Below are 10,021 nucleotides of genomic sequence, written 5' to 3' on the forward strand. Positions count from 1 at the left end.
ACACACACACACACACACACATATATATATATATACAGTCTGTATTCTGTTAGCTTGCTGAATCAGTGGGATGTCCATCTTTCATATACAGTCTGTGTGCTGGTCATCTCATGGGAGGAGTTTGTGTTTCAGGTCTCAGTCGGCGGTGGAACCAGGAACTCTGCGACAGACGGACAGAGAGACCAGCACACCGCTACTGGCCCTGGACTGAACACACGCACACACACAACGTCCACGTTAACACACACACACACACACACACACACACACACACACACACACACACACACAGTCTGACCTGTCTCTGAGCCGTCTAATGCCTCTCAGCTGAGCCTCTCTCCAGCCAGCAGTATCTGTCCTGATGTTCACAACAACAAACAGCAGCAACACAAACACACACATCAAACGTGTGTGTGTTTGTGTCATCGCCTGTTGTGCACCAGCGGCGTTTATCTCATGACTTCAAATACGCAACAGGATGAAGTTTCTGTGAACAGAGTCAGAAACAAACAAAAAGGGCCAAATGTGACGGAGTTGAAACTTTATGTAAAACCTCACAAAGACGTTGCTATGGAGAAACAGTTACAATCAAATTTAGATTTGAGAGGGTTGCACCAACAAGGTTCATTTAAACAGAGACAACATTCAGTCACAACATTAAATCCTTCTGTTATTTAGTTTTCTCACAAAGAAAACTACTGTTCCCATTTTGCTTCCAGGGATAAAAACAGGAAGTACAAGGTTGCCATGGAATCAGTCCAATAGCTGAATTCAGTATTAGCAGTTACTGTTCGCAGTGTGTGCATAAATGTGCAGGTAGCTGTTGCTGGGTTACTGCGATACCGAAGGAAACTTAAGATCGTGCTTATTTTCAAGGAAGTTCTGCAGACAGTTATTTTCAGATTGTTTTGGTCGTTTATCCAAAAAGCCAAACATCGTCGTAGCGATATGTGAGTCACTGCTGCTTCACGTCTGTGTTTCATCGAGTCATAACTCGAAAAGCTTTTTATGAGCAATAATGCACATTTGTGCAAGTTAATTAAATTAGCAGCGTTATATCTGGATCTTTTCTGGGATTTCATCAAATAAAAGCAAATGTACTTTATAATTCACATGTCAGTTTTTCTATCACTGAACAGATCTGCGACGTGTCTGAGTAACAGTGGAGATAAAAACGAAAATATGAGACATTTTTAAATGTTTTAGATCACATTAAAGATTTATTATCGCTAAAAATCTACATAGGGTTATTATATTTAGCACATAAGATATTTTTGTAGTGTAGCTATTAAATGTATTGCTAAGCTTACACCCACCCATTTGTTACTGCTGCAGTATACAGCTGATAGTAAATTAAACAACTCGAAATCTTTAATAATATCAAGAATAAAATAGTGTTTTAATTACATAATAATTGAACATCTTGGGTTTATTTTTGACATCACAGCACGTCTGAATCTTTAAGAAAAAGCCTCTGTGGCTTCTCAGCAGCTAAACAGATAAATGCTTCCCTCTGGAGGTGGTGGAGCCCAAAAACGGAGCAAAAAGACACCCAGTACTAAATTGATGGCGTGGAGACAAGATACCAGTTCAGATGTCTGAAATGCAGAGCGTGCTCTGCTGCCCCCCAGTGGTCAAACTGCAGTAAAAGCTGCTTTAAAGAAACATTTTGAATAAATTTAAAGGCGAGTCTGTGTTTAAAGGAAATCCTTTTTGGTGAAACCCAACCTTCAAACCTCTGAATGTGAAAAGAAACTTTTAGTTTTTATGATCTTTATCTGAATATGAATGAAAACTGTTTAATTTGAGCCAAATCTTTCTGCAAAATCTCCGTAGGAAAGAAAGTAAGTGCAGGCGGGAACGTTCCCGCGGCTCAGCCAGCGAGGCTGGCGTGAAGGAGACTTCACTTTGGTAGAATAGTTTCACCTATTTCCACTTTGCACAGGCATTTTAAAATAAAAGCTCTGGATCACATGCATGGAATGATTTTGCTGTGGAGAAACCACAGGATGCCAAACTCTCACCTTTAACCTCTCCTGCAGTGAAGGAAAAGATTGTTTGTTGTTTTTTAATCTAATGTATTTGAAGATTGTATATTATTATTAATATTATTGTTATTAGTATTACTGCACTGCAAAAAGTGACACACCGGGCTAAAATGTTATCCTGAGATTTTTGAAGTCGATTCACTTCCTGCAGCAGAGAAGATTCAGGTTTCAGTTTAACATGCAGGTCGATGATTTTTCTCTGAACATACCGTCGAGTATTTGTAAAAAACACAACGGTGACTTTGTCAGATTTTTTTGCAGTGTGTACGATTCGTCATCAGGGCTACACCCGATCTCCACTCGACTCCAACGTAATGTATTTCCTTTCAATGAATGTAAAGAAGTAAACATTTACACCAAAACTGCTCAGTGTGCTTTATTTTGACAGTGTGTCTTTTATTTTGAAGGGCTGACTGAATTATTTTTGGCTGTAAACCCGACTTTTTTCCTTCTTTAGTCATAATAATGTATGTGCCGTTTGTACGCCTGGCTAACGGGGCTGGAGAGCACAGGCTTCACAGCCTCCAGGTTTCAGTCTTTTCAGGATTAAAACAATCCCGTGACGGACGAGCTGGAGCACCGCACGAGGAACCAGAGCCAGCGCACCTTCAAACACTTTCACCGCCGCCGTAAGATCAGCTGAAGAACAAAGGAATGGAAGAAAGTCAGACGAACAAACAGAATCAGAGACTTGTTCATGTTTTTATTGTTTTTATTTTTAATACAAATATAAATCCTCTTCTGTGACACCCCGCGTGACCGTGTTATTGTGCAAAAGTGATGAAAGAGTGAAATTAAAAACCCGCCTGGATGGAAAATAAAATGCATCGTGGTCGAGCTAAAGTTAAGGCTTCTTGTTTCACGCTGTTACTGAGCTGCTTTGAATCCACTCGACGGACGTTTTAGTGTTTTACGTTGAGCACACACACACACACACACACACACACACTCTTTTAGTTTCGTGTCTTTCTTCAGAGCAGAACGATCTGTAATGCCGCGGCGATCCGGTCCGCTCCGGTTTAATCGAGTACCGTATGAGTTCAGTTTGATGGCAGTCAGTAGTATGACCCCGAACAACGACGCGTCCATCCTTCAGGCTGATGTTTGGTCCTTCGACCGTCTTTAGTAGTTTATCCACACGCGAGCAAACAGACACCTCAGCCCGGCTCACACAGACTGTCAGTGTTTGCAGCTGTTTGAACCACAGAAGAAGAAGAAACCCCGCCTCCATCCTCTCCTGCGATTCGCCCTCCCGCCACCGCCTGCCGGTTCTGGCCGATCTAAATCGGGCTCAGAGTCTGGCGCTGGTGCTGCGTTAGCTCCGGGTGCCACACGTCCACGATGAAGATGAGGCGGTAACTGTCGGCTTCCTGCCAAACCTCGTGCTCGAAGGAGTCGTCGAAGATGAGGACTTTACCTTCCTCCCACTCCCTGCGGACAAGGACGCAAAAGAAGGGTTTACAAGAGTTTCCTCAGCAAAACAGAAGGAAATGAGGCAAGGTGATGAGGAAATAAGAGAAAGAGGTGAAACTAGGAGATGAAATGAGGACAGATAAGGAAATGACAAGAAGCACAGGAAGGGGAGAAGGTTACAAGAAAAGGAAACAAAGAGGAAATAAAGAAAGAGACAAGTGGGGAGACACAGGGCAGAAGGAAGGAAGCAAGGGAGGACTCCACAAGGAGAAGAGACATGCAGAGAAGAACCAAACACAAAAGGTAAGGAAAGGAAAAGAGAAGGAAACAAAGAGAGGAAAGTAAAGATGACGAGACAAGAAAAGGAAACATAAAAGGTTGAATTGAGGGGAGAACAAGAGAAACAGCAAGGATAGGAAACATGGAAAAGAGACAAGGTTAGAGAGGACAAAGAAGGAATTAGGTGACAAATCAAGGAGAGGAAAGAAGAAAAGGAGGCAAAACGAGGAGAGTAGGAAGACATGATGAAGGAAAAAAGGAAATGAAGAGAGCCGGAGAAGAGGTTGATGATGGAGGAGGAGGACGGGAGCGATGGAGGCGGGCGGCGCACCGCGTCTCGTTGGTGCAGCGGATCTTGCAGCCACGTTTGGGGATGACGAGGCCGAGGTGCATCCTCAGCCGGCAGTTGGTCGGCCCGGTGTGCGGCCACACATGAGTGCCGGGCTGCATCACCGAGAACTTAATCTGCACGGAGACAGGAAGAGTGGATCAAACACGGCAAGTCGCCTCAGACCGTGAAACGCTACGAGAAATCACATTCATGGCACATCTGCACAGCTGTTCCTTCAGGATTAACCTTCACAGCTTAGAGTGAAGACACTCTCCTCATCCTCAGAGCACACGCTGCAGAGGACACGCCCCTTCCTTCGTCTTCACACCAAAAACTTTTTAGTGTACGGCGAGCCAACAGCGTCAAAATTCATCTCATTGGTTTTTCCCTGGCGTCTGCTGCTCTCTATCGCCCCCTGCTGTTTGTAAATGTCAAGCCCTGCCTGACCTTTATTAACAGGGCTGCACATAAGTGGTCTGCAGGTGTGCATTCGCTGTCAAAATAAAAGACGCACCAGATAAGAAGTAGCAGCGCGTGTTTGCGTGCATATAAAACAGTGTTTTGTCCGCTGCTGTGGGATTCTCACGGCACATTCTGCACCACATCCCTGTGCGTTCATCCCTTGTTTGAAGCCAGCTCACCTATTCTGACAGCGAATGCGCACCTGTGGACCGCTTATGTGCCGTGTTTATTAAACCTACGAGAGGAACACAAACTGCACTTCCACTAATGACCACTTGGGGCTCCCACAGTGAGTCTGCCTGTTAAAATCCCAAACTTCACCGCAGAAATAACCGTGTTTACAGCCTGTACCTGTCCTCGCTTGCAGCCCGTCGCTTCAGGGAACCTCTCCAGCAGTGCGCAGGTTTTCGGGACACCCTGACAGGCGTTTCCAACTTTTCTCCCTGAACGTGAACACAAAGGAGAAAAGACATTGTTGATAAACACAGTAACACAGCTGTTAGTCACATCTAAAAACTGTAAAAAACACAAACGCCCTGATGCCTCCCACAGACAGAAAAAGGGGACAGTAACACCTGTAATAAGAGGCAGGACAACACCTGATGGACTATAAAATATCTCCCGTGCACCTTGTTGCCAGAGCGTGTACTGGCCCCAGTCTCCTTTCTCCCTCAGGTTTTCCTCCTCGGGTACAAAGTGTCTGGTGCTTTGGTCCAACACAGCCAGAGCCTCCTCCCTGATGGTCTTCCAGTTCCTCTCCAACACCTGAACGCGGCACACAGAAAATGGCCGACGTTTAAAACCTCGAAATCGCACACGTGAATGTTCTGGCAGCCCGGCAGCGCACCTTCACCAGGTCCGTGTATCCGGTCTCTTTGGCCGTCCACCAGGGCTGCGCCTTCAGGCCGTTCACGTTGTAGAGCGATCGCTGCCACAGCGACGCAAAGTGGCCCCGTTTGTGACCCAGCTCGTACCAGTCGTACGCCTGCAGACACAGACGCGTTCAGGACAACACCACAATAAACGGTGAGAGCGTGGTGCTAATAACGCCAAGGTCACGGTTCAAGCCTCATACTGGCCATGATGTGTAACTTTAAGCCTCACATAGCTTGTTAGCTCCTTCACTGGGTCTCGATTTAAAGAAAAGCTTTTTTAAAACATGCATCTCATTGTTCAGACGCTGGTTAAATACAGGAACATGTGGAGAAACTGGCTGCAGACTCAAACCCAGACCGAGTCTTCATCTGGGCCACGTTAGCTCAGCTACGTCACCGACAACTGTGTTGGCCCAGAAACAGACACCACGTTTTCACTGTGTGCTGCACCCTGAACAACGAGAGCAGTAACATCACTATGGGCCAACAGAGTGTGATACTAATAACACGAAGGCCTCGGGTTGCTGTGTTCACAAAGTTGGGTGTGAAGATGCGATCGCACACTCGTGTCGTTAACACGGCTGCAGTGGCATCCCTGTGAGGTTTGATGTGACGTGCTGAGGTGTAACTGGCCTGTAAATGCGAGTGAAATATCTCAAAGGCAGGCGTTACTCACGCTGTTGTCCCCGACCCTCTGCAGAGCGTCTCCGAGGTGGAAATAAAAGCGCCCGTCGTCGGTTCCCGGCTCACCTGACTCCAAGCCCTCCTGGAGAGAGAGAGAAGGGGAAACGTGACGTTCAAATTCTGCACGATTCACATTTCTCCGTGGTTGAGGCTTAGATATCCTTTCCTTTAAAGTTTGGCTGTGTTTAGTGTGGACATCCAACTTTGAAACAGGAGATATATGACAGGAAACAAGGAAAGGCAGACTGTGTGTATTTTAAAGTTTACATCCAGAGCAGGAAACACTTTTCTCTTGCCCATTTGTTTCTTGAATCTAGTATTTCATAAAGTAAATGTGGTTTCTTTGACCATGTGTAACGCAGTCCCCATCACGTTGGTGAAACACACGCTGAAGGTCCCACATGTGCACACAAACATGAAAATGTGTGTGCTTACTTTAAGGTACGGTATGCTCTCTGCAATCTTATTTTCTGACTTCAGGATGAATCCGTAGTGAACTTTAGCGAAGCCGTTGTCAGGCGCGACTCCCAGAACCTTAGTGGACGGAGCATAGAGAACAGAGAGCCAATCAGAGACCTTTACAGAAGAGAACCGCCAAAACAAACCTGAAATAACTCGTGTGCGTGCTAAAGCCGTTGCCATTCGCGCACCTCTTCGTAGATCTTCTTGGCCCCATTGTTGTCACCTAGCAACAGGTGAGCGACGCCCAGGTCGTTCTTCAGGCCGATGTCTTCAGGAAAGAGCTGAACCAGCCTTTCCAAGGTCGCCAGAGATCCTCGCATCCGACCTGAGAATATAAGAGGACGTCAGAATACTGGAAAGGTAGTGTGGTGGGTTAGCTCTGGTTATTACCTAAGGTCAAATGGAAACAGGAAGGGTACACGGCCTCTCCACGGTCTCTGTGTTCAAGCCCCATACTGGCCACGGAGCCTTTAGATTATTTAGTAACTGCGCTCATATATGTATTGCTTTTACTACATTTGTGTTGCATTACTGTGCGCGTTACCCAGGAACTGCTGCCTCTCAGCTCGTCTCTTCAGCGTGGCTCTCAGGAGGTCAGAGGTCACGTCAGGGAGCTCGGAGGCCTCCCTGTAGGTGTTGATGGCCCTCTGAAGCATGTCGTTGCTGCGCAGCTTCTCGGCCATGTCGTCCTCTGCCTGCACACAGAACCGTGTTAATGTCGTGCGCCCGACGCAGTATCAGCTCGCCGTGATGCGGGACCGTCGCATACCTGGGCTTTCCCGTAGCGAGCGCGGGGGCTCTGCGGGTACTGCTGCACCAGCCTCTCAAACGCTTTCAGCGCCTCGTCCGGCTTCCCCTGACAGAGGGACAGACACACTGATTACATCACAGCCTCAGCAGGTTGAATGCTGGCGTTGGCGCGAATGTTTATTCCTGAGACGAATAAGAAAGTCACCGCCTTCTTTTACCGTTTGATCTGCGGCTCGTTGAACTGTTGCCTTTGTTTTGCATCATTTTACTTCTTGCTACATTGTTGATACATTGTAGAGACATCAAATATATGGAGCAACATAGAATCATGCAGCAAAGAACCCTGTGCTGTTGTCCTGTGGTGGAGTTTCTTGCCTTCTTAACGGAGGTTTGACCATCAGCTGCGTTGTGCAGCAGTCAGGTTGGTGCACAGCTGACAGCCAATTTGACAGCTGTTAGAATTCCCATCATGGGAAGAAACAATCAGCTAAGTAAAGAGAAACTACAGTTCATCATGACTTTAAGAACTGCAGGTCAGTCAGTCCAGAAAATCGCTAAAACTTTGAATGTGTCCCCAAGTGCAGTCGCACAAAAACCATCAAGACTACGATGAAACTGTCTGACACGAGGACGCGCAGGAAGGAAAGACCCAGAGTCCCTCTGCTGCTGAGGATACATTCATACGAGTCACCAGCCTCAGAAATCACAAGTTCACAGCAGCTCAGATCAGAGCCCAGATGGATGCCACACAGAGCTCCAGTAGCAGACACGTCTCTGCATGTTCAGAGGAGGCTGTGGGAATCAGCTGCTGAGAAACCAGGAGTGAGGAAAAGCAACAAGCAGACGTTGTTTGGGCCAAGCAACACGAGGAGTGGCGACCTGATGAATGTGTGAAGAGCAGTAATGAAAGCAGAGGGTGGCTGTTTATAAGAATCAAAACATGTTTAGAGTCATTTCAAAGTTTTTGTTTACTACATAACTCCACATGTTCACTCAGTTTTGATGCCTTCAGTGAGAATCTACAATGGAAATAACAAACAAAGAAAAAACATTTAATGAGGAGGCGTGTCCAAACTCCTGACTGGTAGTGTCAGATGTGTGTAAAGGCTGCAGGCATTCAATGAGCAGCATCTGGCAACCGTGGGGAGGAAGAACCCTGACAGGAAGTGACCTCTGCACTGTGAGCCTGTCGCAGCAGAACTAACAGCCCTGATAACCGAGTGGAGTTTGATGTAACGAGCAGACTGATTTTAAACTAGTTTGGTATTTTCATACAGCTCCTAGTTGCACCACAATACCCGACTGCAGCAAGAAAACGTGACCGACAGACCAAACTGAGGCTGAACGGTGCAAAGCAACACTAAGCAGGTTTTCAGGATAGTGACTTTGGTTGTGTCCGAGTTCAGGAGCAGAAGATTGCAGCTCGAGTCTCTCAGACATGCTGCGGTTCACCAGACTGTTTCGTTTGGACTCAAACTGTCAGGAAGACGAGAGCTTGCTGAGGGCTGAACATGAGCTTTGTGTTTTATGTCTGATTGAAGATGATCGTGAAGGAAACCTGCAGACAGCTGAGCGCAGCGTCAGGCGGGCTCAGCCGTCTGTGCAGCTGTTTGCAGCTGTAATTTATGTATTTAGATTTTGTACCTTCCTGCGAAGCTTCTCTGCAGCATCGATCTCTGCTTTGATGGTTTTATCCAACTTGTTCAGTAATTTTGGTTTCTTCTTCTTTGCTGGAGAAACAACAGAGAGGAAAAGATTTGATGATAAAACTGCAGAGAAATAAAAAGCACGAAGCTGAAAATCTGCACGTTACAGTCAGTTTGCACCTTTTTCTGTCAGCTTGTCCTCGGCCTGTTTCTCTGAGGTTCCTGGACGGACACAGAATTACAGCGTTATCATCAAAGATGGAGACGGTTTTGCTTTTCAGCCGCTTTGTCTGGTTTTTGTGTCCGGGTGTGTGGTGCAGGGTGAGATTTCAAACTTAAAATTATGATGCAGTTTAACTGAATGTCTCAAAGGTAGGTGGAAGGAGTCATGTTGTACACTACAACCCAGATTTCCTGATGAAGCATAATCCATGCACGAGGGGAAGGAAAGCAGCAGCAGGAGGTTAAAGCGCGTCTAACTGGGAGGAGGCGCTGCAGAGATCATGTCTCTGCTGGCTCAGCTGGAGGGGGCGCTCTCCTCTGGACAGAACCATTCAACTCAGAATAAATCAGTAAATCTGGACCCAACTATAATGTTGGCGTCTCATGTGTTTCCTTTTATTTGGCTTTAGTGAAACGTGTCTGCTCAGGCGAGCTCGGCGAGCTCACCCTCGGCCTCCGTCTGTTTGGGCGTCTCACTCTGTGGATCCACGTCTGCTGCTGCTTCAGGCTGCTTCTCTGCTTCTATGACCGGCTCTGAAAGCAGGACACAAAAGACGTCAGTGAGGACGGAGAGGTCGACAACTCTGCTCATCACCCTGAGCTATGATTCAGGCAGGCTGCGAACACTCCTGCTGCCTTCAGGGACATTTGGACACTGTTCATAGGTGGGTTATCCAAATCCTCTCTCCCTGGTACGATCTCTGTGTGGGTGAACAGTTGGTGCAGCGATAAATCTCCTCTAAACCAGAACGGCCCAAAGGTCAGAGGTCAGGTGGAGATGAGGCCGAAATTCTCTTTGCATTATTGAAAACGGGGGAAATGACTTTCCAGCATGTCTGTTACAGAGGA

General features: G+C 46.7%; 2 protein-coding genes across 2 annotated transcripts in view; one reads left to right on the forward strand and one right to left on the reverse strand.

The window, feature by feature from the left end:
* Positions 1 to 2,410, forward strand: part of LOC102214310 (clavesin-1-like) — a 14,188-nt gene extending 11,778 nt beyond the window's left edge. The window contains exon 8 of the mRNA XM_005752520.2: positions 133 to 2,410. Within this exon, the coding sequence (XP_005752577.1) occupies positions 133 to 211 (79 nt within the window). The 3' untranslated portion in view covers positions 212 to 2,410. The remainder of the gene's footprint in view (positions 1 to 132) is intronic.
* A 332-nt stretch (positions 2,411 to 2,742) lies between these two features.
* Positions 2,743 to 10,021, reverse strand: part of unm_hu7910 (un-named hu7910) — a 41,348-nt gene continuing 34,069 nt past the window's right edge. The window contains exons 14-26 of the mRNA XM_005752521.1: positions 9,620 to 9,706; positions 9,131 to 9,172; positions 8,949 to 9,034; positions 7,324 to 7,410; positions 7,099 to 7,249; positions 6,743 to 6,879; positions 6,528 to 6,626; positions 6,085 to 6,174; positions 5,381 to 5,518; positions 5,163 to 5,298; positions 4,885 to 4,976; positions 4,072 to 4,205; positions 2,743 to 3,479 (exon numbers count right to left, since the gene is read on the reverse strand). Of these exons, the coding sequence (XP_005752578.1) occupies positions 3,329 to 3,479; positions 4,072 to 4,205; positions 4,885 to 4,976; positions 5,163 to 5,298; positions 5,381 to 5,518; positions 6,085 to 6,174; positions 6,528 to 6,626; positions 6,743 to 6,879; positions 7,099 to 7,249; positions 7,324 to 7,410; positions 8,949 to 9,034; positions 9,131 to 9,172; positions 9,620 to 9,706 (1,430 nt within the window). The 3' untranslated portion in view covers positions 2,743 to 3,328. The remainder of the gene's footprint in view (positions 3,480 to 4,071; positions 4,206 to 4,884; positions 4,977 to 5,162; positions 5,299 to 5,380; positions 5,519 to 6,084; positions 6,175 to 6,527; positions 6,627 to 6,742; positions 6,880 to 7,098; positions 7,250 to 7,323; positions 7,411 to 8,948; positions 9,035 to 9,130; positions 9,173 to 9,619; positions 9,707 to 10,021) is intronic.

The sequence above is a fragment of the Pundamilia nyererei genome, unplaced genomic scaffold (genome assembly GCF_000239375.1).
Source record: "Pundamilia nyererei isolate P.nyererei 1_Seehausen unplaced genomic scaffold, PunNye1.0 scaffold00364, whole genome shotgun sequence".
NCBI lineage: Eukaryota > Metazoa > Chordata > Actinopteri > Cichliformes > Cichlidae > Pundamilia > Pundamilia nyererei.